This window comes from Scatophagus argus, chromosome 1 (genome assembly GCF_020382885.2).
Source record: "Scatophagus argus isolate fScaArg1 chromosome 1, fScaArg1.pri, whole genome shotgun sequence".
NCBI classification, from domain to species: Eukaryota; Metazoa; Chordata; class Actinopteri; family Scatophagidae; genus Scatophagus; species Scatophagus argus.
The window spans coordinates 13,889,665-13,917,650 of NC_058493.1; the positions used below are offsets into that span (position 1 = coordinate 13,889,665).

General features: G+C 40.7%; 2 protein-coding genes across 3 annotated transcripts; one reads left to right on the top strand and one right to left on the bottom strand.

Moving 5' to 3' along the window:
- Positions 1-2,892: 2,892 nt before the first annotated feature.
- On the bottom strand, positions 2,893-11,109 carry wt1b (WT1 transcription factor b). 2 transcript variants are annotated; one of them, XM_046384867.1, is made up of 9 exons: positions 9,767-11,109; positions 7,657-7,779; positions 6,868-6,967; positions 5,453-5,533; positions 4,693-4,798; positions 4,421-4,568; positions 4,126-4,215; positions 3,793-3,876; positions 2,893-3,615 (listed from the first exon to the last, which is right to left on the bottom strand). In XM_046384867.1, exons 1-9 carry the CDS (start codon positions 10,179-10,181, stop codon positions 3,494-3,496), a joined length of 1,269 nt encoding a protein of 422 aa, XP_046240823.1. In that variant the 5' UTR covers positions 10,182-11,109; the 3' UTR covers positions 2,893-3,493. The 2 variants fall into 2 exon arrangements, with proteins under 2 accessions (XP_046240823.1, XP_046240818.1); XM_046384862.1 differs by having other exon boundaries at positions 3,784-3,876; positions 9,767-11,107.
- Positions 11,110-21,372: 10,263 nt separating this feature from the next.
- eif3m (eukaryotic translation initiation factor 3, subunit M) lies at positions 21,373-27,837 on the top strand. Its single transcript, XM_046384881.1, has 11 exons — positions 21,373-21,504; positions 22,129-22,261; positions 22,601-22,739; positions 22,955-23,078; positions 23,265-23,359; positions 23,785-23,868; positions 24,015-24,114; positions 24,950-25,031; positions 25,741-25,884; positions 26,858-26,918; positions 27,594-27,837. Exons 1-11 carry the CDS (start codon positions 21,463-21,465, stop codon positions 27,715-27,717), a joined length of 1,128 nt encoding a protein of 375 aa, XP_046240837.1. The 5' UTR covers positions 21,373-21,462; the 3' UTR covers positions 27,718-27,837.
- Positions 27,838-27,986: the final 149 nt, after the last annotated feature.

A 27,986-nucleotide genomic window follows, 5' to 3' on the forward strand; every position in this document is an offset into this window, starting at 1 on the left:
TGACCAAAGTGGCCCACAGCGGAGTTGTTTTGGAGTTCATGCTAGTGAGGGTGGAGTCAGTGCTATACCAGTGAGACTGATATCTTTGGACAAAATGCCCTCTCTCGCTCCATTTGTCATTTGACATTTGTCTCTTTCCTTTCTCTGGTCCTTTCTCCCTGTGTCCCAGCATCTGGATACCTTTGGGATGGAGGGGAGGAGAGGGGAGAGGAGGCCTTGTTTCATCCCTCCCAATCCACTGTTCTCCAGGGGGCTTGGGGTTGGTTTGTGATCTTGTGTCTCACATGATAGAGACACATCTAATCCTGTTAGGCGTTAATATCTTACAGCGGAATAGAGGAGACAGCAGGGGGGGAGAAAAGAGAAGAAGATGAAAGACAGGATGGTTGAGAATAGAGGAGAATATTTAAAAAGCTCTCTCTGACTTTGACTGATTTGCTGGCCCACATATTGGTTTTGAGTATACATACATGTGTGTGTTTGTGTTTCTGCGCCTGTGTACCCTCATGGGATCTTCCCGGCTGTTGTCTGCATATTTGACAGACTCGTCTCAAGGTGTTTTCCCCTTGCTGTCTTTCTGTATCTGGTCCATCTCTGCTCCCTGAGTGAGAAAGTTTAGCCTCTAGGCCCCATCTGAGCTCCAGGCCCCCCAAGGCCTCCGCATTCCCAAAGCTCCTACACACCGGAGCCCCTCAGGCTCCCTGCTTTACCACAGGGAATACCCCCAAGAACCCCTAGGCCCCTCAGACTGTGGAGCAGCAGCTCTGCACAAGAGAGCTAGCCCGAGGGGAGGGGGGAGGCTGTCTGGGAATACAACTGAGAACATGCTTCACTTAACATTTGAGCAGTCCCTGACAGCGCCTCCTGTTGGTGTAGCATTGTTTTTGCATGCAGGCCTCCTTGTAACCCCTGCTAAGTTTCCTCTCAGGGGCCTTGACCTTGTTAACAATCCCTCAGGGCTCATAGAGGCCTCTGTGTGCTACATGTGCATTGACCTTTTCTGCTCCCGGAGGTTAAATAACATCTTTTTGGCCCACAGCAGGAGCTTTGTGTCGATGTGGGGTGCACCTGGGACTTAACTGAGTTACATATTAAAAAATAATTTTATTCCTTATCGTACCAAATGAACGAAAAGACTCATTGTCACTCTAAAGCATAAAGAAAGTAAAGGTTGGACCTCTTATCTATGTACAGAACAATGCATGTTTACTGGCTTTTCCTTCTTTCAGTGAGGTTATGTCACAGTTGCATTCATAAAGAAACCTTTATGGGGGATTGCATGTGGATACGGAGGCTGTGAAGCTAGCAGGCCTGCTGTCCTACAGATGTCTTGGGCTGTGTGTTACCAGGTGTACGTCACCTGAGATTACGCACGCCGACACCCCTTAAAGGCTAACAGCCAGCAGTACAGCTGAGGGGGCATCTGGTGGCGTGTGTGTGTGCATGGATATGTGTGTTCATACGTTCAGATTGGTGGTAACGTTTTGGCACAATGAGATCAGATATAATGCTCCCACTGCAATCAGGAACTTTCAATCAATTGGTCAAATGTAGATCAGGTAGATCAAGGCAGGGTTGAGGTCAGTGTCTCTTTGAGCGTGTGTGATAACGACGACAGGGCATTTAAAGCACGGGTTTCTCATGCTCTACACAGCCTTGGCAGTCTACAGTTAGGAATGAACTGGAGTGAGCAAAATGTTCAACTCCTCTGTCCCTCTGATCTTCCTCCACTTCCCGGCACCCCTGCAGAGAGAGAACAAAGAGAAGTGCACCTTAATCAAAGTGCATTGGATTAAGAAGCAAAAAAAAAAAAGCAGAACATCACAGAGATACTACCTCGCAGCCATTAAGTGGATTGGAAAACAACCTGAATCAGTACTTCAAATGAGCAGGCTGTGACCCTGAAATAGGAGAGCGGCATTTTAATCTTTCTCTTAGTTTGACATGCGCCAAGGTCTACTGGAGCAGGAGCAGATGTGTGCACACACACACACACACACACACACAACGCATGTGTGTTTTTGTTGAGTATGAGTGAATGCCTTCAGTGATTGTGCTCTGTGGTTTCCATGAGTGAACGTGTAGCCAACAGCTGAATCTACCATGCTTAGATGTGCGTGTTTACGCTGCTTTTCCAGGTACATGACATCATTAGCCCGCAGAGCCATGTGACAGTGCTTTCTCCCCACACTGAGTCATGTTTTATTAACATACCTGCTGCGGTTGAATCATCATCCCTTATAGGCTTGTACATAAGCTGACACACAACTCCATCCACATTATGTGTACTTGTGGTTGCAGGGTGCACTCTGAATGTGACTTTCTGTCTCCCATTTCTGTTAATTTTGACGATTTTAATGTGTCCACTCAGTACCACATAAGAGCAACACTTACGTGGACATGGATTACATGAAGTATGGGCAGTATTATAGCATCAGTCACCCTTCAGTATTCACAGCTAAAAATCCCATCTGCTGGACTGAAAAGGCTGATACTGCCATCATGTGGCTCAAGAATATAAAAATGCAATTCTAAACTGGAGGATGTTATATACAATAGGGGTTTGAGTGTGTGTGTGTGTGTGCATTATGGGGCCCAGCATATGCAGAAGGGGGCAGCCAGTGAAGTACAGCCAGCTGACACTGAGGTATGTGTCTTTTATAATGAGATTTACTGGGCTCCAGATGTTCCTAGTTATGAAGATGTGTGTCGGAGATTTAGGGGTGAGACCTGCACCCTGTCAGAGTCACTGTGGGGTGCTGTTTTACTGTCTGTCACCCCCACCCAATCACCACCATTCAGGTGGCCTCTTAACCTGACAACACCAACACCTCCTCTTTCTCTCTCTTTCTCTCTCTCACACACACACAAGTACACACTCTTAGCCTTGACTGTGATGTGGGTCAACATTTTATAAATGTATAAAAACAGAAAATACAAAATGAATGTCTACAAAGAAAAGCAAACACACCACATATATACAAAGCATCTTGGTGAGTATGATGTATGCTGTAAGAGTATTAAGAGTCTCTGTTTGACTTAATGGACAAAAAAAAAAAAGACACATTGTCCATTTCCTAAATCCAGTTTATGTTGTCCAGCACATTTTCAAAGTGACACAATTTTAATAAAAGAAAGAAGCCAGTGCAAGTGTACTAAAATATCCAAAATAGTGTACCAACATTTTCCTGATCTCATAAAAAAAAAATCTTCTTCTTGGCTCAGAATTACTGCGGTATTATACCCTCTCAGTCTGTGTTTTAACGTCAGACAACGAGAGCGAGTGCTTGTTGAGGAGTATCTTGAAGATCACAAAGATCATCGGAGTCTCTCAGCATCAGCTGGCTGAGGGAGGCGTCAGCTGTTCTCACCACTTCAGCGAGTTTGGCAAGGCACCACGAACGCTGACCAGGCTCCAGCATCTTTCCCTTCTAGCTGGCACAACATATTGTCACCTTCCTCTTTGTTGTCCTCCTTCTCCTCCCCTCGCTGCTCAGATGGCAGGCTGCAGCTTGGTCAGGTTCCTCTGGTGCATGCTGTGGTGGCGCATCAGCTCATCAGAGCGGGCAAACTTCTTCTGACAGCTGGACCAGCGGCAGGTAAAAGGCTTCTCACCTGACGAAGAGGGGATGAACAAGAAGAAAACAAGAGAAAATGTTGCTTTAGAGTGAATTCAAGGCAAGCTTGTGTTCTGTTGTACACGAATTAAAGCTAGAGGACCATTTTAATGCAAAAAATCTCTTTGGAGAAGAATGGAGAGGAAGAAAATAAAGGTATACGCACTTGTTTTACCTGTATGAGTCCGAGTGTGTGTCTTAAGGTGATCTGACCGTGAAAACTTTCTCTGACATGTCTCGCACTGAAAGGGCTTCACTCCTAGACAGACATTAGGAATTAAAACTGATCAAAGAGAATTTGCAGTTTGCGACACAGAGAAAATTAATGTTTTAAAATCAAATAATTTAAAACTCATGCATAATAATTCATTTTTACTTTTATGTTGGGAACCACTGGGAGAAAAGTCACTAAACTCATTTAAAAAAAAAAAAGAAAAGAAAAGAAAAGAAAACAAAGATTATAAGTGTCCTCAGTGGAAGCCAAATCCCTGGAAGGAAACCAGCATACCTGTGTGTCTGCGCTGGTGCCTCTTTAACTGGTCTGAGCGAGAGAATCTGCGGCCACAGTCTGTGAAATCACACTGGTGAGGCTTCTCTCCTGCGAAATAAACCACTCTCATCATGAGTGAACATCATCATCATCATCGTCACTCAAATACCAAGTTTCACATCTGTGCCATTGTCTTTTTCCATCTTCTTCAAAGTGAACATTAACAGTTTGTATGAATTTGTCATGCTTAATTGTAAAAGGCAGCAGTTTGAGGTCTGGGCAGGAAAACAGGCCATAAGTGACATCATCTCACCTGTGTGTTTGCGGCCGTGCATCTGCAGCTGTGACAGTTTGAAGTATTTCTTGCTACAGCCAGGATAAGCACATACAAATGGTCGCTTTTCATTGGCGTCTGATGACCTCACAACTGGCGGAGCGATACCAGTAACCCGTCGAACATCCTTTAAGAACAAAAGGAAGGCGAATACAAAATGCTTTACGGTGAGTTCACCTCGTGTACGTCTGTGAGTGTAATCGTCTGTGTTTGTACATGTTGCACTTGCATGTGTGTTAACTCTGACTGACCTGGAGACCTCTGAAGACACTGTGTGTGTGTATGTGGTACTGAGCACTGACGAGTACGGGTGGAGGCGGGGCTGTGGGGTCGCTTTCGTAGCTGGTTGCATGGCCACTGCCGTACAGGAGCAAAATCAGAAATGGACTTAAAGACTGACAATAGGATGCAAAACTTATAGTTTTAGTAAAGTAGGGAGAAAGGCTACATGCCAGATTGTGGCCATCCAGTCCAAATGAAATCAGTCAAAGATAAAAAAGCCCATCCACTTTTTAGCCATCATTACAAACAGGACTTAGCTGAAAAAGCAAGTCCTTAAAGAAGTGAAGTCCAGTCCCCACTTTGCAAAACCTCAACTGACCATAACACCAACAGGGACTTTAATGACATCACATTCTAAATACACAGGCTGTTTTGCAGCTATAACAGCCTCCACTCTTTTGGCAAGGTTTTCCGCAAGATTTTGGAGTGTTTCTGTGGAATTTTTGCTCATTCATGCAGTAGAGCAACAGTGAGGTCAGGCAAGGCAAGATTTCCCTTCACTGGAAGTAAGGGGCCGAGCCCAACCCCTGAAAAACAGCCCCATAAAGAGATGTTTCTGAACACTTTTGTCTATATAGTGTATGAATATGCTCCTGATTTCCCCATGGGCAGCAGGCCAACAGCCATCTGGTCAAACTCTTCTCCTCCCCCTCCTTGTACCACCACAAACCCTGGTCAAGACTGAAGAGCACAGCATGCTATTTTAAGAGAAATAAAAAGAAGGCTCACCTCTTCACGGAATTTGCCAGGGTGTTCATTTGGTTCCATGTTACGCAATCCAGCTGAGATGCCATTTGGTACAAGTTATCACTAAGTGAAACACACAGCACAGCCATTAGCATTTTACATTTGTTTCAATGGGTTGAAATATGTTATTACATGAATAAATTAAAATGTTATAGAACAAGGTTAGCTCTGAGTCTATAACAGATGAAGGGGAAAGTACTGTCTTTGTTTTGTTTTTCTTTCTTTATTAATAACTCTGAGAAAACCTGAAATGTAAGAACACGGACAATATTTATGTTGCTGCGCAGTCTTCCTGTCATTTCCCCTCCCTTGTATGGATAATGAAGACATTTCATTGCTCGCTTATTAACATCCTGTCCACCCACCACACTCCTCACTGGCTTCATTAAAAAACATTGGCTCTGAGCCATTCTTTACCTTGGCAGATCACACTAGTGCACACACACTTGACAGAAACACACACACACACTCGGAGATGCTGTTGTGCACTCTGCGGGGGTGAGTGCCTCCGTGCCTAGTACACGATGGACCAGTGCATGACATCACTCTGTCCTCAGTATCATTAAAGGCGGGAACCAGTTTCTGGGGATTTCTGGAACACATTCCTTGAGAAGTCCTTGAGGGAAGGATCGTGCTGGCTCGCTAATCAGCTCTGAACTATGTTAAACTGTGGAAACACTCACTGATATCTGACATATATTCACAGTGTGTATGTGGGAGCGTGTGTGTGAGTGTGCATGTTTGTTTGAGGGTTTCCAGTTCATGCCATAAGCTGTAACAACAGCAAAGTCTTCCCCTCCCTTATCAACTGCTGCTCCAGTATTTGGGTTGCACATGTTCCTTTTCTCCAACAACATCGCAGGACGGCATTCAAAGAATTTGATCCTAATTTACCCTTTGAGATGTCCTGCATCCAAATGAAAACAAGTTGGAAACACATTCGGTGATTAAAATAAGCAGATTCTCAGCCTTAACTACCCCACCTCACACAACTTTCACTTTCACTGAACTGCACTGAACGTCTCTTTTCCTTCTCTCCTCATTTTTCCTCAGAGTGGACTCAGGCACATCAATAGTAGATCACTCACTATTTGTTTTGGCCTGCTGAGCACCAGTGGGCAGCACTTAACCTCAGAACAAATTAGGATTCACAGTCCAGACAGTGCAGAGGCAGACGCAGTGCTTAACATGGGATCAAAAAGAGTTCACACTCTAAAAACTACCAGCGAGCAAGCGAGCAATTTGCATGCCGTCTTAGTGGAAAAAAATCTGACATTAATTGATGAGCGAGGAGGCTAGAAACCTTTGGGAAGAGCGGAATTGTACTGAGAAGGGATTCGAGGCAGCAGGAGTGAAATAAAGCAACAATAAGTGTAGACTGGGACAAATAATTTTACCTGTTGTAGTTTCTCAGCAACAGAGCTTGACTGCTTGGACAGGACTCTGAAGGATTGTGGCAACCAAACATGGGAGGAGGAGCAGGGTACTGCTGATCAACTGAACATAAAAAAAATGACAAAAGTTTCAAACTATTCTTTAAAGATAAATTGTTGGGTCTATTAAATGTCAGAAAAAAAAACTTTTCCCAGAAGCAGATCTATTCAAATTGCTACTAACTGCAATTGTCTACTCTGCAAAACACCAAGCTGCAATTGCTCTACAGCAACTTATTAAGCGAAAAATCTTGTATAAGAAAACTGTATAAAATATTTGAATTATTTCATGTTCTTTTCATTAAATCAGGCACAGAACACATTCAAGTACAACTATAAAAAATATCCTTTTAAATGCATGTCTGCACAGACGCTCAGCTCCTCTTCTCACAGAGAGAATGGATCAATCAGACAGTCTACAGCGGTCCTTTTCAGGTTCATATAGAATAATTGGTCCCCAGACAGTTTTTGACATTCCAACAGAGTCACATGAAGCGGTTTCCTCAAGTTATCATTTCCAGAGTCATTAACCACACGTATGCTTAAAGAGCGAGAGGGAGACTGTGTTTATGTATGCCTGCGTATATGAATGTGTGTGCAGACAGGGACGGAGGGAGATGAAGGAAAAAAGCTAATAGCGATTCTGTTGTGATATGAAAATTGATGGGTTACTTATATAACCTTGCTGTGACACGACAGCGTTCCAGTCTGTGAGCCAATTTGGTGAAAACACTTCAGGATGCAGACAGCTACCTATGTTGTTTGGTGGTGACAGTGTGTCCTCATGTTTGAAGGACAGGCTGGAGAGCTGAGGGGTGTGGTGAGACGGAGTGTGCCCATAACTGGGGTTGCTGTCTAAACCCATTGCTCCGTAACCTGAAAAAAGGAAACAAAAAGCAATATGACAAAATGTTAAAAAGATCTTCTTTGCCTGGTCAAGTCATTAGAAAACCATCTCGTAAATGACTGAATGATTCTGAAGCTTTGCAAAGTCTCCAGTATCTGGTCAGTTATCTGAATCCCTCTGGTAGTAGCTTTTAGTCTCTGGCAGGGTTACCACAGAGAGACATTCATTAAAGTACTAAATCCTCTTTCCATGTAACACACCCCCCCGCCCCATCTTTGGCCTTGTGGTTGCAATATTTATGGCAGGTGGAAAAAGAAACTTGGCAAACCTGTGGCAGACAGACTGAGATGAGCTACTGTAGAATAATCATTAAAAAAAAAACAAAACCCAAGGACGAGAAGTAATGACTTAGGTGCATGCTAATTTAATTACAGTTGTAAGATTGCAAAAAATTGTAACATTATGTAGTGTTGCATCTGTTACCGCGGTTATCTGAATACAATACATTAGGGTAGATAAAAGGTCAAGAATGTTACATTTGAGAAATCTGGTGTGGAAAAAAAGGTCATCCAAGCACGTTCAAACTGGGTATAACATTTGTTTCAGTATATCTGAGTCAGGCTTAGTTTAAAGGGATGTTGAAAACTTTCTGAGGAAAATGACTCACACGACTCTGAAAGGACAATGTTGTTTTTCATCACTTCAACAACTTTCCACTGGGCAATAAAACTCAATGCAGGTTTGAACCTCAGAGTAACAAGCCCTTCGACAACAGACACAAGCACTGTTTATGGTAGTAAGGTAAGGTACAACATTGACACTTCACAGAAGAAATGAAAGATCCAATGAAGATCCAGTTCAAGATTCCAGCTAAATAACAGCATAAATCCCCATGCTCTGTTTTGTGCAGGTCTACTAGGATTAAAAAAGTTCCAGATGTATTGTTCAAAGTAGCAAATCAAGTTTAGGATTCACAGCTCATCACTTTTTGTTTTGGGAATTCCTCTACGGGAATACTTTGGAATAAAGGTCTTATTCTAATCTGATTTTCTTTTTCTTGATTTTTTTCTGTCGTTTTGCTGCTCAACACAGCAGTGGTACCTAGTAGTGATGAGTTATTTTAAGGTTGTGTTGAGTCATTTTTGTTATATCATTGCTGTTGTTAGACAAGCTCAATTTTACCTAAAACTGTCACAAATGTATTGTTAGTTACACAGATTGATGTACATGACATTCAAAACTGGATAAACATATTATTAACAATCAGTAACCATATAGTGACATGTGCGTTTAAAAAGAGGTAGAGTAGATTATAGCAGTTTGCGACAATACCATATTTAATTTGGCCTAATACCCAAAGAATAGTAAAAAATAACACTGGGTCAAAACAACTATTTGTCTTAGGTGGTTTTCTACCCCGAAAGCACTGAGTAAAGTGTTGTGTTGGTGCTACACTGACCTAAAGGAAGTCATTTTTGACTTGTGCATCATAAAACACTTTCAGTGTGTATCCTGCAAAAATACCAGAACTGGAGATAAATGCATTAGGTTTACGATTATGGGCATTGTATTTGACAGATGTAAAAAATAAATGCCATAATAAGACCTGGTAAAACCTTATGAATGATGTTATTAATTAACTGTTCTGAATTCTGAATTCAACATATTGATGCCCTAACATATGGAATGACTCTGCCGGTGAGTGAAAACCAAAAATGGTTCAAAGGGACTAATCTCTCCGAGAGCTTTACCAGGAAGCTGTCAGCCCTGTTCCTGACATGGGACAGAATGACCCAGTGCAGCACATAACATCCTGCTGAGACACAACACTGTCGACAACCCTTGAACATGGAGTTACATACAGCAGGGAAGGCAGAAAAACACATTGGCTTGTATTAAAACTTGAATTTTGTTGATTGGTGTCTGAAAACGACCAATCGCTTTTCATGTTTCACAGCCCCTTTGTAGCATTTAGCTGAGGTGGAGTCAGGTAGGACGGGTAGGGAGCGTGCTTACCCTGACTTCTGGGCGCAGGAGGACTGTCCATACAGCCGGGCAGACAGGATCCATTTGTGAACACTCTTGGCTGAGCTGTCGGCTCTCCAAAGGCCCCAACTCTACAGGGGCCCGAGCCTGTAAACTGGCCTGCAAAGTGCACCGTGAAGGCCCCGAGTCCACAGTGAGGGTCCTCTATTGGGTCTGTGGTGCCCCAGCCCGGTTCCTGTTTGATAAGGGAGTGGTGGGAGGGCAGGGAGCTGTAGGGAGAGCCAGGATGGAGGTCGAGCAGTTGAGTCCACTGGCCACCACCAACAGACATCCCACAGCCACCGCCAGCTGCCGGTATGGATGGCACAGGAGGCGCTGGAGATAAGAGGGTCAGATCCCGAACGTCTGACCCCATTGACATGGCTCCACACGGTTCAGTCAGCATTGGTGAAGGCGGTCGAAGACAGTCCAAAGAAGGAGAGATGGTATTCCAGTAGAAGACACAGTAACAGACAAGTTACACAGTAATAAGCTCCTGAAAGTTTAACAAAAACACTACCAGACAAAACAATAAGCACGGAGCGAACTCTTCCGCAGACACCAACATCAGCAGTCACAATGCAGTAAAGGAGCCATCTATCCCGCCATAGGCAATGCACAGAATAATGAAAAGAAATGAGTTAGTGAAAATGATGAAAATCTGACTTAAGCTCTCTGGGCATCTGCAGTGGTTAGGACTGGGAGTCTCTGAGGGTATCAGTGCCTTGTCCCTCTGTCTCTATAATGTCTGACTTTCCTTACTCTCCAGAAGGCTCAAATAGTGTGTAACTCATTGGACAGGGGGAGGAGCGAGGGAGGCTGAGAAGATGACTCCCTTGCTTTGGCCCAGCCAGCACAAACTGCATTTCTGAGTAGTTTCTGACTAACGCCACATTTGCATGATTGGGTGTTGCTCTTCATTGTTTGCTCAAGTTCAAATGTTGCTCACACTGGGTGTTTGTGTTAGCGCGTCTGAATAAGTGTGTGCAAGAGGGAAAGAGGTGTTCTTGTTTAATTTTACTGAAAATGACAAACTGTACTGATGGGCTTAAAGCATGAAACAGCAACATTAAGTGCTAGTGAGTAAAAGAGTAGCTGGATAAAGTTATCATCATGCCAGTTTCCACAGTTATACACATTAAAATTAATTGTTTTCATGGCTCAGAGACTATCAGACTTAAAGACTGAATTTCCTGTCTATACATCAAAGAATCGTGAATATCTGAACATGAAGTAAAAATACACATATGCAAACCTTCACAAAAGACAAAACAAAACAATGTAACTTCAGAAACAGCAAAACTGTTTTCTGAAACATATTCCACTTTCAGAATAAGTCACAAATTAGAACGAGGCAACAATATAAAAGGTGAGTTTGAAAATTCAAACAAATTTTGCTCAGGTTATATTTTTAATCTTAACTAAAGCATTAACTCCAGTGTCTGCGTTTACATATCCACAGTAAAGAATATTTTATTTAATCAACATAACAGTGCTGGATTGAATCACGATTAATTCATTAAAGACAATTAATTAAAGACACGATTAATTAAAGATGAACTGAAAATTACTCAAAATGTAAAAATGGTAAAACATGCAGAAAACGCACTCTGAGATTTCCCAATTTGGAAACAGTACTGTTATGTTAAAAGCAGCTCCGCATAAACTGCATATCCTTGGAGCAAAGCCACATCACACAAAAGGATAATTATTTATTAGTTGAGGAGAGGGGGAGTTGTGTGTGTGTGTGTGTGTGTGTGTGTGTGTGTGTGTGTGTGCATTGGAGCACTTAAGAGAGATAGAGGTTTTGACCTTAACTCAAGCTTAACTCGACGTAGAGCTACACAGGAATGCAGTAACTTGGAATATGCCAATAAATTCACAACAGCTGCTGGGGATCTTTTAACGTTATAATATTTGTCAGATCAGCAGTCGGGTTCCTCCTCTCCTTAAAAGTTTGAAACAGTGGCAATATGCTGCAAATCAGTTTTAAAAACAAACTGTGTTACACTCAGTTTAGCATGACAGTCTGTTATTCTTGACCCGTGATGAGACCACAGAACTCTTGAAAATGTTATAAATTAAATTGCATATTTCACTCTTACTATTGCCATACTGATTTAATTTATTAAATTAAATTATTAATTATTATATTTTGGAATAATTTCTTCAGATGATGAAATGATAAACAAAAACGTCATATTAGAGATCTTGAGATACTAAACAGTTCATCATGCTCATCAGGTGTCATGAAGTCATATTTATCAATCTGCATTTGCTGGAAGTTGCTTAAAGATCCAATGTGCAGGATTTGGTGACAACTACTGTTGCTACAGACTGCAACTAACTGGAAGTGAAAAGCCCTCTCCAGTGTTTGGTTTGTCCATTATTGGTTACTGTAGCAACCTGGCATTGCAAAAGGCAAAATCCATGGGCATCTATAATTATAAAAGGCTCATTCTAAGGTAACATAAGCACAAAGAAGATGGCATTAGAAATTTACTGCAAATATAAGATAGAAAACCAGGGATCGTATTGTGGGATGAACTATGTTAGTCAGTTCCTGTCATCAACATCTGGAATATTAGTCCAGGATTTCAGTGAACGTGAGTGACCCCAAATTTAAGAGAAGTATTAAGTCACTGTGGGAGTGACGAAATCAGCTGGTAAACTGCTGAGAAAGCGCCAACGGAAGCTCCAGTTGTTGTCCTGTCAGTCACTCTTGCACAATGTCACTGATGTGCCTTTCAGTGACCCCTTTATTCTAGTATTAGAAATTTTCCTGTTTCAAATTCAGTTGAAGAAATATTTGCTGCAGCCTTGCAGCATACAAGTATCCTTGACCGGTTACAGGTCAAACATAGGTCAATCACAGGCATTAATAAGACTCAGACAAACCCCCCTTAACATGAACATAGGCCTAAAAATTGACCCTGTGGAAGATTTTTTTTTCAAATATTTTTGATGTTTTTGTTGTTTTTATTGTTGTTTTCCATAATCTGTCATTCAACTAGCTTGCAGGACATGTTGTCAGCTGTTAATGTCGAACAACAGCAGTTATTGGACAGAATTTGAAACAAGCACACTCGCGGCTTAATAATTCTAGGAGTACAACAAAACACTGTCTGTTTTCCCAGTTTTTTGGAGACAAGGAAATATATGACAATCTTACAATCCAAGCGTATCTGATGACATCCATTACAGCGGTCATAACCTTGCAAATGCCCCTAAAAGCTAAACACAGATTCATCTGCCTGGTTTGTGGTCGGGGGGGGCGTGGGGGGGATAAAGTGCTCTCTGACTTACTCTATTCTTGGAAATAAATGAGTGCAAAGGCGGCCCCAGTACCCCTGAGGAACGCCCGGACATTCAGAGGATGTCCACGTAGCTGGCTTCAAAATAGAAGCAAAGAAAACGAATCTCTTCCACAACAATTTGAAAAGCCTTCTGTGTCCACCCACTACAAACAAGCACAAACTAAAATAATGTACTATATGTACAAAAGGTTGTAGCATAATTAAAAGTAGCCTATCTTGCCAAAAATCTGAGAGAGAAAGAAAATGTAGTGCCTCTGAGCCAAGGCAAATGCTGGCCTTGCCTTCCCCAGCGGAGTCTTTAGTGGGGATTCATCAAAGGTGACGGGGCTGGGGAGAAAACAACCTTTCAGGCTCTATGATGGATGGCAGTCCCCAAATACACCCATTCTTTCAGATCAATCTCTGGTAAACTCAGGGTTTAAAACAACATCACCGTGCAGAGGAAGGGAAATGGTCAATACTGCCTCTGACCCTTAACCAGACATGCACAAGGCTCAAACTTTCTACAGCATGAGTAAGATGGAATTTGAGAAAGGCTTGTTTCAGCCAAAGTGAAGTTTGATAAACCACACAGATATGTGACCTAGACACATGACAAAGAAATTACTTATTCCTTTTATATAAACATTTGTATTCATGCTACTGCATTTGGAGATACACTATACAGACAAAAGTATGGGGACACATGACCATTACACCAACCTCAAAAACATTGAATTTAAATGCATAGAGTAAACGGACAGCTTTGCAGCTAGAACAGCTTTCACTCTTCTGGGAAGGCTTTCCACAAGATTCTGGAGTGTTTCTGTGGGAATTTTTGTTCATTCATGCAGTAGAGCATTTGTGAAGTCAGGCACTCATGTTGGACCAAAAGGCCTGGCTCGCAATCTCTTTTCCAGTTCAGCCCAAAGGTGTTGGATGGGGTTGAGGTCAGGGCTCTGTGCGGGCCAGTCAAGTTCTTCCACACCAAACTCATCTAACCATGTCTTTATGGACTCTGCTTTGTGCACTGGGGCACAGTCATGCTGGAATAGAAAAAGGGCCTTCCCCAAACTGTTGCCACAAAGTTGGAAGCATAGCATTGTCCAAAATGTCTTTGTATGCTGAAGCATTAAGATTTCACTTCGCTGGCTGAGCCTTTTTTAAATCAAGAGCTCAAGTGATTTAAAATGACATTATTTCCTTAAATTTGTTTTAAATATTAGCAGTCAGTATTAAAATTGCATGTGATATAATCATCAAACCAGCCTGTAGCAGATGACTACCCAAGAGCAACAGGTGTTATTTTGATGTGCTGACAACAGCATAAAAAGGGCACAGTCCTTCACTTCTCTGTATGGGCATGGAAACAAACTGATAACAAACATAATGGTACTGAGTAGTAACGCTTCATCATTTCCTCCCTATCTGCCTGTGGTCTCATGCAGAACAATATCCCTCTGTCTTCCCTCACTACTTTCTCAGAGCACTGTTTGGATGTTTGCGACAGGCAAGGTTTTTCTCTTTGAGATAACAAGATCTGAATGATCGTTCATTAGTTTCTAAATTTAAGGATACATTTGGAAACATTTTCAACTAAAATGAATTACTTATGAAGATGAATACCAAACTCCACTTTAAACGGCATGGCCATTGTCCCTCTTCTTCTGTGATCCCACATGACAAAGAACAATCTTCAGTTTTTAATTCTCTCTTATATCATCTCTGAGCACACTTCAAAGTGTTGCATATCAGGCTGGAGATAAGAAACAGAGAAGAAAGGTCTGTGGGAGAGTGGGGCATTTCTATGGTTCATGTGTCAGACACAACACTGGTCCAGTGATCTTTCACACACTCGTTCTCTTTGTCTTGTTGATGATCACCTTTACCCTTTTTCACCAAACCCAAGATTCATCTCCCTTCTATCGTGTCCCTATACAACCAAAGCTGAATGTTCCTAGATAAAATACAAAAAAAATAGTTTAAACAAAGGAATGTAAACTGAAAATGAAACAAAACTACAGTATACTGACAGTAACTACAGTAAAAGGCCAGTGATATTCTAAATCTTAGACATTGTCCACAAATTCAACAGTCCCAAGCAAATTGGTTGCTTGCAGGGATGTAAACTTTTAAAAATGGATCATAAACAAATACATTCACTGTTAAAAGGCTAAATAGTTTGCCAAAACAACTGATCACAGTATTATTAGCAACTGCTTATATATTCATTTATTAAGACACATTTGGTGCCCTAATGAATATTTATGGAAGCAGAATGTCAGGGAGTGATTTAAATTGGCCAGAACATTACTTGTACCAATCAACCAAGCAGAGCCCAAAGGATACTAAAGGACAATATCCACCTGAGACTACAGACAAAATTCTTCCTTGTGGCTGTGAGACTACTAAAATCATCCTCAGGCTCCTCAATAATGATGTGGGATTTCTGTGTCTCTATGAGTGTAGGTATATGCAGTATAAGAAACTGTATGTATTGTTTAATGCTACCTTCAATCCATCCATTTTCTATACTGCTTATCCGTCAGGGTCGCGTGGGGCTGGAGCCTATCTCAGCTGACTGTGGGTGAGAGGCGGGGTTCACCCTGGACTGGTCACCAGTCAATCACCGGACTGACACACAAAGACAGACAACCACACACGCACAGACTTGTTGTGAGGCGACAGTGCTAGTCACTGCGCCACCATGCTGCCCCCCTAATGTCATGTTTATATTCTTTATTCTATTAAATAATTGAATGTGGGGTCTATTTGTGTGTACCATATAGAAACCCCATTCCATTGTGCAACCCTGTGTTGTAAAATGAAAACTGAATGAACCTTGCTGTCTGGACTCAAAATAAACTTATGTCCATGTTTATTGTAGGCCTCATCAAGGTATACAATATGTCACTCAGTCAAACCCAATGATAGCTCAATGATGTGATTAGTTTTTGGACAACAATGGAGTTCTGTGGCCCAGAGAAATAACCTATACCAGGGTTTGGTGACATAGACAATGACACAATACTTGTTGTTGGATTGACCTGTTGTCTGTTTTTGTTTTTCTCAAGGGGTTTGTTGACAATAAGACAAGGACAGAACACTAAGTATCTATTTTCAGATAGATAATTTGTTTTGAAAGAATAATCTTTTCCAAATCAAATATAAACATTATAGTCTTTGGAAACGCTTAAATCAAGACGTGATGTTGGATGCTGCAGACTGCCATGGCACAGTGTCAGCATCAACCTCAACAGCAAAAGCTGGAATAAATAGACGCCATGAGATGACTGAATGCTGTCTTGAAAAACAGAAGCTTCGAATTCAGAGGAACTTATGTGAAACGTGGCCTGCTGAATTTTGCTGAACAACATATGTTCCTTCACAGCAGGTGTCCATGCATCAGCATCAAGGCCGGCCTTTATCAGTTCTTTACAGTAAACCACAGCCTCTTCCATGCTGTCACACCCTAGCAGCTGCGGCCAGGGCGTAAGCAGTCATCAGAAAACATTTCGGATATCTCTTGCAGTTACTGTCTGTTGTCATACCCTTGAGCCTCATTCTGAACCTAGACAAGTTTACAGGATGACTCGGAGTTCTGTGCACAATGATGGGAAAACAGAAGAATTACCACAATCATGTGACTATAACCTCTGACACTTCACTTGAGGGAAATGCCGCTTTACTGCAACCTTTTCCATCCCAGCAAGTCAAAATATTTATTGTGCTTCATTTCTAAAATAGTTCTATGCTATACTTTTAAACACAGCACAGCTTTCTTGAGAAAAAAAAAATACATTTTTTACTTAGAAAGTTTTAATGGTTGTCTGTTCTCTGTCTGCAGCATCGTATCAAAAGCAAAAGATCACGTAGCACAACGTGCCTCAAGTTCATATTTCTGGCATCTGGCATTCAAGCCAAATATTGTGTAATGTATCCTCAATTGAAACAAATTTGATTCTTTGTTTGACCATGCTTTTTAAGCTCTTCCAGGCTGTGAGTGTATTTAATGTAAACACACTCCGATGACAAGAGACCACTCCATCATTACCAGGCCCAGTTCTACTGCAGTGACTCAATCCATCCAGTCAGCTACATCAGAATTCCTGGGAGACTATAGGGGTTTTTTGCCATTAGGTTGAAACAGAGCACACACATACCACATAGAGGGATTAACAACTTGAGATAGCTCAGCACTACAAATGCAAACTCACTTTGATTGATTGCTGCAGTCTCTGGTGTGATATGAAGCTGGTCATTAAGTGATATGGTAAGATAACAATGGTATTTCACATACTGAGCTTGTTCTTCTGGTCATGCATGAGTGTTTGCTGCAGATCGCTTGTAAATGTACAGCCAAGTCAGTAACATGTATGAGGCAGACAAAAGAACAATACAATTCTAATTAAGTGAACAGAAGAAATTATAAATTAATTTCACTCTGTCTGTGAAGTCTGAGGCTGTGTAATTGATCACCCAGTAGTAGTGATCACAGGGACTCAACAGCTATCACATTACAGTAAACCTTAACGCACCGATAGATGCACACGTCACATATCACCAGCTAATTAAATGGATAATGAGTTAGCATACACACATACACAAATACATTACCATTCATTTGGAGTCATGTTTCTGGCCACCTGATAAATTTAGGTGCAACAGTCTCTCTCCATTTAGCTCTCATTTGGTCATCACTGAGTTTTCAGAAAAATAACTGGGTGTTTAAAGGTGCAACATGTAAGTACTGATGACATATCAAAGATCACTTTAAGCAAGTAAGGGACAGTATATGAACAGAGTAACCACTAACTTCTTTTCTCTGCTGCAGTTATAACTGCTGTTATAGCTGGCTAACCCAGTTAGCTGTGCAGCTGGTGGCTCTATTAGCTCATTAAAGTCTGCCCAGACTCAGAGCACTGGGGGAGTGTTGTTGTTTGCACTGCAGACAATGGCTATCTCAGCAGCCTCCCAGTAAATGGTCAGACCAAACTGTACCAGAAATTTGCAAGCCACAAAACAATGACCTAGAAAACAAAGAGGATAAAAAGATCACTAGAGTGAGTTTGTTTTGAAGCACGCTGCCATATTCCAACATGCAAAATGTTATTTGGGCTGTAAATAGGCTATTTTTTTTCATTATCTGTAAATCTGCCACTTCTTTTATTTTTTCATTTTTTTGTATGTTAGTTTTTGTTTTTGATTAAGCAGGTGGCACAATCAAATTCTTTGTTTTGTCCAACCAATAGAACATATCAAAAGATAGTCGGTTCACTATAGCAAATGACACAGAAAAACGGGGGGAGTAAAAAAAATGACAATGGAATAAATGTAAATGTACAGGAGAGAGTAGCTCATAAAGTCATGGATAATGACAGCAACATCTCCGTGTTACGTAACAATTATTGTAGCACAGCACTGTTCTTGGTATGAAGTAGCTTGTATCAATAAGAGTTTATTGGCTCACTGTCCCAAATCTTAATGTGATGATATGATATGAAGTGAGCTGAGATAATGCTGTACGAGTAATTGACAGGAGTTAACTAACCTGTGCTGTGAAACCAATGTTCAACTTCAGCTGATAGATGATAGCCATGCATGTATATTAACCACAGAATATGGAAGAAGTTTATAATATATCTATATCTGTAAAAAATATTTTACAAAGGAGATTTTGCATGCCTTGGATGATTGTGAACTCCGGACTTGACTTCTCTTTAATATCTTGGTTTTGTTTGTTTACTTGTTTCTTGCATTTGTGTGTAGGTGTGTTGGGAGGGTGGGTCAACTTATAAGTAATTAACCAGCAATTTGCTCCACCTAGGGAAGCAGGGAAGTTACTCATGCGATGCACCCTGACAAGGTCACTGGCTGATAGATGAGCCTGAGCAAGGGGATTTTTCAGAGATTGTGAAGGCAGGCAGAACTGTGGGAACCAGACAATTAGTGGGTGGACACTAGGCAGCCATGTTGGATGATGACCATGAGACTGGCTTTCATGGATACTCACCACTTGGCTGGCTGACAGCGAGAAAGCAGACACCTGGGCTCAACTAACTGTTAACGTGCAGTCATTTATCTTTGAGGAGGCTGAGCAGGCAATTTGCCAGCAGCTTAGGAAGAGCATGTGCTATTTCCAATCAAACAAGCATGGGTGAGGTGACAGACATACTGACAGTATAAATATTTAGATCTACACATATATAGATATGGATTGATTTTCTACAGTAGCCTTTTGTCTTAGTATACTTAGATATGTCTGAGAGCATAATATATGTTCTGGCACATAAAGATGTGGGATAATACATGAATAATACACAAAAATACAGACAGAGACAGAGACACACACAAGATATACAATATGCGCTTATAAACATAAAGTCAAAGCTCAGTGTGCTAACATTTCACCAAGAAAACAAACAAAATACAAAAACAAAATCTTTTTTTTTTTCCCCTTAAGTCAAAGCTATTTCCAAATATTTCACGAGACTGCAGCTTGAAGAATTCGCATCACAGAAAACACAGAATACAAGTGAAAAAGGAACATGAAGTATCCCTACATTTACAACATTAAAGAGTGATAACATAAAAGTCTGCTGCAACAAGGCTAAGAAAAAAGAGGTCTAAGAGGAATGGGATTTAACGCAGCATAACGTTTCCCTGCAAAGCTAGGACAAGATGAGTAATTTTTTGGCATTGATTTCACAAACTAAGGGAACTTCAAGAGACAAACTGTCTGATAAAATCATAATATTCCGCTGAATTCTGCACACATACACCAACATAAAACATCCAGTCAGACATTAGTGAAAGTTACTGAAAACACCAGCAATGTCTGCTGCTAGATCACTTACACATCTTGTGAAGAGTACAATGTCAGGTTAGATTTAGAAAGATTTAAAACAGACTAAATCCTAGTTTAATAAATGTACCAGGTACAGTCTGGAGTTTAAAAGGTTTGCTGCAATCCAATATCCATGCTATTTTCAGGATATACTGTCAAAAATTTGAAAAACTTTTTTTTAAGAAAAGACAAAAACAATGTTTCACATGCACCTGGAGCTTCAAAGTCTCCAAAATTCTTATTCTAGTCTTGAAATACAGCAGGCACTTGACAACAGCTGTTAATCAGATAATGAAAGCCTCACAGTTACACAAGCACACTTGTGGAGAAGTGGCTATAAATTCTTTGCCATGACAGCATACGAGAGCAGGGAGAGATTGAGGGTGGGATTTGGTACCAGGCACTTGCATTCTCAATAGAATGATGCATCATACCAGCGCTATGGTGAAACACTTCATCAGCCAGTTCCCCTCAGCAACACTATTTTAAGGTATTTATCCCACTCAATGCAACAGAGCTCAGTTCCCTAACAGTAACTGCTTTAGTGGAATATGTGACAAGCAGACGTTCAAGAAATTATGACGTGGCATGATGTGTCTCTGTAGTCTATGACTCCACTACAATACACATATTTTTGTGACAGATGAATTGCGAGCTGCAGTGCAGTTTCGACAGGGAGAACACTCCACAGCTTTGCTCTGGGACACAGCTTGCTCAAAACCTCAAATGTTTGTAACCCGACTACACAGTTTTAGGGTGAACTCCTGCTCCACTTGCCCTCTTCACCTCACTCACCTCAATCACCAAGTGACCTGCCATGGTAACGATACACAGGATCCCACTTGGTACAGAGGCCCAACAAGCACACCCATAGGTCAGCGGGGTATGGTGGAAGAGTGCTGCCCTCTGACACTGTCAGTGTTTCCGGGTTGGTAAGCTCTGGGTCAGGCCTGTCATGGTGGTCTGCACAGATGCACTGCAGCTTAATCAGATAACCTCTCCCAGGGATCAGGTTCACCTCTGTAACTCTCATCCAAGACATCCAGGGTTAATCTCCCTGAGAGGAGATTGATATGATATCTGGATAAGAAAGAATGAAAGGTCAGCATATGATGGAAGTCTGGGTGACTAATAAATTAAAATAATATATAAATAAATCATTAAATTTAGGAGGTCGTCTCACTTTTTAAAGAAGGAATTGCACAAGCTGAAGCAATGACAGGGGTTTTTCCCCCTCACACAAATATTCCGCTCAAAATATTCATTCACGTCCAATAATTCATGTGCACAACAATGTTCCATATATTAATCGATTACACCCAGTTTTTAAAAGTAAAAAACGTAAGGAGACGGACTACATTATCTCAATCAGCCATCACAGGGCAGCCATCCACGGCCGTTTGTGGTTATCTTACTGCCGCTTTAATAGCGTGACCCCGGAACAGCAAGAGTTTCACCGGCAGTGTCGTCTTTTCTTTTCCGCTCAGGTCTCAGTAGTCGTGGGAGCGTGGATTTCAACATCTGGGCTCACAAAATCACCTAAAATGAGCGTCCCGGCGTTTATCGATATTACGGAAGAAGACCAGGTACGATATATGTCTTTAAAAACAGTCCTATACACAATTTCACCTGCGGATGAGACAATGAATGGATAGTAACTAACCAGATGACTTAGCATGCTAGCTAGCTAAAATGCTAACCCTTCGTAGTGGCTGACAGGTCCGTGCTGATTGTTAGCTACATGCTGACTGTGAGACATATGCGGAGGCATATTATGAGCAGTTACATAATTAAACTTGTCGTTACAGTTGCTTGTATGTCAGTTGGTTGAGAGTCGTCGCTGTTAACCGTTTTCAACTCAGTGTATTTATGGTTACCTCTGTCACAAAGATCTTAAACGTTTTCACGTCGGCTTACACTGCTAGCAGCTTAGCCAGACATCTAAGTAAACAAAGGCGTAGCGTTAAAGTATGTCAAGCCACACATTAACATCATGCTTGCTAGTCAGCTAACGTTAGCGCTAATAACAGAAATATAAAATAATTGTTTGTAACCTGTAATCTTGGGATTCAGTACTGAACATGTGACAGTAACTTGTGTAAAAGTACAAGTCGAACATTCATAATCAACATTTTTACGTTATTCACACACCATCCATTCACTTCAGATGTGTACCTAACAGCTGATTATTTTACTGTCAAACGTTTCAGGCCTCAGAGCTGAGAGCCTACCTCAAGTCCAAAGGAGCTGATATATCAGAAGAAAACTCTGAAGGTGGACTTCATGTAGATTTGGCTCAGATCATCGAGGCATGCGACGTATGCCTCAAGGATGATGATAAAGGTAAGGGATGATGATGATACACATCGTCACTTATTTATGAATTGGACAATAACAGGATATGGTAACTTTAAATGAACTGTTACTTTACTTACTTATATTTTGCTTGTGTTACTAGGATAAGTACAGGTGTAATACATAACATTATTAACATTATTATTGTTATTATTATTATTATTAGGACACTAGAACTGGCTCATCTAAATGTAATGCAGTTGTTATCGATGTCATTAAGTGCACTTTCTGCACCATGAACAACGCTTATTTGTGGTTTATGCAGCGGACCATGAAACTACTCATAGCTGGGTAGCAGTTTCTCATTCCTTATGGGCCTCTTTGCAGATGTAGAGAGTGTGATGAACAGCATCGTGTCCCTGCTGTTGATCCTGGAGACAGAGAAGCAGGAGGCTCTCATTGAAAGTCTGTGTGAGAAGCTGGTGAAGTTCCGTGAAGGAGAGAGACCCTCCCTCAGGATGCAGCTGTGAGTCCTTAAAGCTATCCACAGTAGTGTCTCACTTCATTGTCGTTTGTTTTGATTTTAGAGCTTAACATCAGGACTCTTTTCACAACATGAACAAGCAGGAAAAAAAGCTATCTTCCTATCAAAACAAAAGACATGTTGAGAAAATGCATAACTGTTGAAGAAGAAAATCTCCATTCAAATGCGTGATTATCTCTTTCATGTTGATGTTACAGACTGAGTAACTTGTTCCATGGCATGGATGAAAACACTCCTGTGAGGTACACTGTCTTCTGTAGTCTCATCAAGGTGGCAGCAACTTGTAATGCCATCTCCTTCATTCCCACTGACCTCGACCAGGTATATCCACTTATGTCCTCTACTGACTATAAACACTGCCTATCAGATATTGTGTATTTCTTTACCTTTGAGCTGCAGATACAACAGAAAGGGAACAAATGCTGTTTATCATGTATATCAAATCTTAGGATGCATTGTTTTCTCTGCAGTTGATTAATCATTTGATATGTTTGTGCTGCTTATCAGGTGCGCAAGTGGATTATCGACTGGAACCTGAACACAGAAAAGAAGCACACTCTCTTGAGGCTGGTGTATGAAGCATTGGTTGACTGCAAAAAAAGGTAACTACATATTGGGTCATTGGTTGTCATGATGCCAGAAATCTAAACTTATTTAAAAAACAAACAAACAAACAAAAAAAAACTCAATCTCTGTTTTGATATCACAGCAGACTAAAAAGGACAGTGAGAGGCACACAAAATAAGTTAATTTTTACTAATTTATTTATGTATTATTAACAAGTCCCTCAACACATACCAACATATTTGTAATAACATTGATATATGTGCAGTCTTGAGTTGAAAATCTGATTGTAGATCTGTAGATCTATTTTTCATAGCTGTGGTACTTCTGATTCAGTCAAATACGGATATTAAACACGCGGCTTTAATGCTTTTGACAACCTTACAGGTCAGATGTGTAAAATGCATGTTTTGAAATGCACAGAAGAAGAAATAGACCTCCTTTGTGTTTACTTATTTCATAGTGAGGCTGCAGCAAAAGTGATGGTTGAGCTGCTGGGGAGTTACACAGAAGACAATGCTTCACAAGCACGTGTTGATGCTCACAGGTAAAATGGGAGACCCTATTTAACACTTGTCATAAAGTCTCTGTGTAATGTACATCCCCTCACATATACATACATACATACATACATACATACATACATACATACATACATACATACATACATACATGTATGTCTCTTATCTTCAGATGTATCGTCCGTGCTCTGAAAGACCCCAACACCTTCCTGATTGACCACCTCCTCACTCTGAAACCTGTTCGCTTCCTGGAGGGAGAACTCATCCATGATGTGAGTACCGAAGGACATGTAGTACTTTGTAGTCTGTTGCCAGATATTTTTTAGAAATATTTTCCCTAATAGTGTTATTTTTTTATTGAGAAATGTGACTTTCTCAATGCTACACAGCACATTGAAACAGTTGTGTTTCAAAACAAATTTTCCATCATTTCCCTGCCATCCTTGTAGGTGGAGAATGAATGATGTGATTAGAATTAACACACCCTACTTTAAAGGACTCTTTCTGTGTTTTACATATAAATGTTGAGATAGTATAGTCCCTCTCCTTACGTTTTTTACTTTTAAAAACTGAGTGTAATCGATTAATATATGGAACATTGTTGTGCACATGAATTATTGGACTTGGATGAATATTTTGAGCGGAATATTTGGGTGAGGGGGGGAAAACCCTGTTATTGCTTCAATAAATTTTGATGCGTAGTTTCAGTGATGCCTAAGGCAAACACAATCTAATATTTAAATGCCGAATAGTTAAAAAGGTTGAATGGTGAGCAGCAGGAATGTTTGTCTATTACCAGTTGAACAGGTTAAAACAATCAAAAAATATTTGTTATAGGGTGTGCGCCCATTCTGTTATCTGTGTTGTTCTCTATGAAAGTGTTCATGAATCAACAAGCTGTCATTTCTAAGGGTTTTAATAGTTCAGCCCAATGTTTATGAAGGACAAGATTTGTGTGTTGGAGCCAGTGTGAAAACTGGACCTGAAACTGGATCTGATTGTCATGACTAGCCTGTTTAAATGCCAAGATGATCCAACTTTGTTTCTTATAATGGCTTATTCTAAGTCTTAAAATGACATTTCTTCCACTTCTGACTCTCTTTTCAGTTATTAACCATCTTTGTGAGCGCAAAACTAGCAGCATATGTAAAGTTTTACCAGAGTAACAAAGACTTCATTGATTCTCTTGGTAAGTAAACATAATCTGAAATATCAGTTGCATTAATTCTCCAAATGCACATGCGCCCCTTGTTTAAAAGTACAGTACTCAGGTTAACTAAAGAGGGGGGAATCTAGTGTAGGTCTGATTACCCTAAAACCTCATTGCAGATGTAGCTGGTCATTGTAAGTGATGAAAATGTATCTCTGCTTCTTAACTTATTTATAAATTAGCACTGACATGTTCTGTTTTATAACTTGACTTACTTGATCTTGTGATATAATGCTGCCCCTTTAAGAGCTTACCAGGGGAGTAACATGAGATGAAATCTTGAGAAAAAAAAATTTCATTTTAACTTTCATTCTAATGACAATTTTTTTTCTTTTTTTATTGATACCTCTGTGCATCATCAAAGTACATTTTAAACCTATCCCGACCACCCTTTCCTCTAAGAAATAAAAGTATCTATGTAATATTGAAACTAAGCCAAAGTACTTGTTGACATAGTACAGGAATGCATGTGTGTCAGCAGTGTGTCCCTTTCTAAAGGCTTAGCTGTAATTACAAGCATGTGTAGGATGGACTTTCAGACGCACAATGTGGAGTTTTGTTTGTGTTAATGAGTAGATTCCCTGACTGCATGCCCCTAAATGTAGAGGCAATTACTACAGGGAAACTCCCCAAGTCGAGAGTAATCGACTGTGACTGTTTTGTGCTTAATGATCCTTTTGCTCTTCAGGCTTGTCTCACGAGCAAAACATGGCCAAGATGCGTCTGCTGACATTCATGGGCATGGCAGTGGAAAACAAGGAGATCTCCTTTGACACCATGCAACAGGAGCTGCAGATCGGAGCCGACGATGTCGAGGCTTTTGTCATCGATGGTACAAGCACTTCACCTCATATATATTAATCTTATCTGTTTACATATGCTGAGGAGCCTTGTTAGGACAGCCTGCCCAAATCCAACTGTTGGCATGTCCAAATTGTATCCAGATTGATTTTTGAAAGTCTGGACTGACATTGACACTCCACCTCTATTGGTTCCTACCACAAAAAGCAAGCGGGCTGAGAAACTGAGCTAAGTGACGTTTGTCTGTCAATCAGCTTCCAATGCTTCAGTCCTGTGCACAGCACCTCACAGACACAGAAAAGACTAGTATCAATATTTCCTTTTATCAATTTACTCAGACCTCAGCTAGAAACTGTGCTTGTACCATAGTAAACATTTCACCGTGTATCACTGCTGTAGACATACACTGAAATAGGTTGTCTACTCCAAAATTTGGCAGTGTAGTTGTTTGGAGGGCGAGATGATGGATTTCTCAGGCTTCCACGTTGGACACCCACACCACCAGCGTACATAGTTACTGACACCTGCGTCATTACCACAGAAACTCATGCAGACGTGTTGGTGGTGGCTGGACATACAATTCCAATCTGATCACTTGCAAAAAACAGTGTGGACAGTTTGCTTTAAATATCGGATTTTAGAAACAAATCTGATCTGCCTGCACTCTAAACAATTTCGTAGGTTTCTCACAAAAGAAAAGGCCAGTGAATGAAGAGTGGCCTCTGACACGCATTCCACTGACACTGATATGTCTTCCCTCCTTTAAAAAAAATGTAACAGTGATCACAGGACATTAGCAGGATTTTACAAGCTACAGTAAGAAAATGGCACAGAACCAAGAATAGCACTTTCAGTGTTTTGTGACTTGGATTAGCTTCCTCTCCAGTTTTAGTTTCCAGGTGCATTCACTCTTAAAGCATTCTTGTGTCGATGGTGTTTTTATTGCTTTCTGTCAGAACTTTTGCTGTCTCTTTATTCCTTTCCTGTGTGCCTTTTCCTCCTAGCTGTTCGTACCAAGATGGTGTACTGCAAAATTGACCAGACACAGCAAAAAGTTGTTGTGAGGTAAGCACCTTCATCAAATCTTCGTTTTTGACTATTTTGACTAAGTACAGGTCTGCTTAAATAAAATAGTCTTGTTGCACTTTACCGAAATATTATTTTGAAAGTTTTTTCTAAGTCTGGTTCATTTCACTGGTACTGAAAAGTGAAAACTACAAACTAAACTTAACTAAGGGAGCTCAAATTTAGTTCCTGTAAAAACAACTTGAGATTCGCATTCAGAGGACTGTTTTCTTTGTGAAGCCTTTAGTTTTTATCTGTTTTTGGTGTTCCTATAATTGTTTATGGTTGCCCAGTACAAGGAAGAAGGGATTGATTGAGGAATTAATAGTATCTGGATTAGTTTTGTGTGTTGCCAAATCTGCTCTCTCTGGCCACAGTCAAAGATGCTATGGACTTATTTGGTACTTTTATGGGGAAAAAAAGTGTATAGAAAAAGCAAACATATTAGTGTGCTTACATTTCCTTTAAGGAGATATTGTTTGCTTTTTTTTTTTTTTTTTAATTCACATGTCCAGATGACTGTGATTTGAGTTTGGGTGTTGTTATGTCTTTATTCATAGTTACATTTACTATACCTCTGTTTTTTTTTATTTCATCTAAGTTGGAAGATATGAGCGTGGCCTGTGTTTATTTTGTCAATTTAACATTCATGCTTTTCTGTTTCCACTCAATCAGCCACAGCACACACCGCACCTTTGGCAAGCAGCAGTGGCAGCAGCTGCACGACAGTCTCAGCTCCTGGAAGGCCAACCTAGCAGCCGTCAAGAGCAGTCTGCAAGCCCTGTCGCCTTCTGCTTAATTCCACCTTAACCCGACTGTCTAGACTGCTTGACCCTCCATTCTTTTTCTGCTTTCCAAATCCTCAGACTGAAATGATCAGCTTTTATATTCATCCAATAAAATAACAATGGAGATCATCTGCGATGGCTTCTTTCTTGTTAAATAATCACAGGACAGCTAAATTTATTTTGGAGTTCAGTAATGTCACAAAAACAGGAAGTTGTATTATACAAGAGGAACTTGAATTTGATAAGGGACTTCAGTTTTTGTATAACCTACAAAAGCTTT

Bases quoted from the DNA above. Each gene is read 5' to 3' on its own strand.
- wt1b (XM_046384862.1), bottom strand. From the start codon at position 10,181: ATGCTGACTGAACCGTGTGGAGCCATGTCAATGGGGTCAGACGTTCGG. The intron at 7,780-9,766 runs GTAAGCACGCTC...TCCTTTTTTCAG, and splicing joins TCCTGCGCCCAGAAGTCAGG to GTTACGGAGCAATGGGTTTA. The intron at 6,968-7,656 runs GTAGCTGTCTGC...TTTTATGTTCAG, and splicing joins GTCACCACCAAACAACATAG to TTGATCAGCAGTACCCTGCT.
- eif3m (XM_046384881.1), top strand. From the start codon at position 21,463: ATGAGCGTCCCGGCGTTTATCGATATTACGGAAGAAGACCAG. The intron at 22,262-22,600 runs GTAAGGGATGAT...GCCTCTTTGCAG, and splicing joins CCTCAAGGATGATGATAAAG to ATGTAGAGAGTGTGATGAAC. The intron at 23,360-23,784 runs GTAACTACATAT...CTTATTTCATAG, and splicing joins TTGGTTGACTGCAAAAAAAG to TGAGGCTGCAGCAAAAGTGA.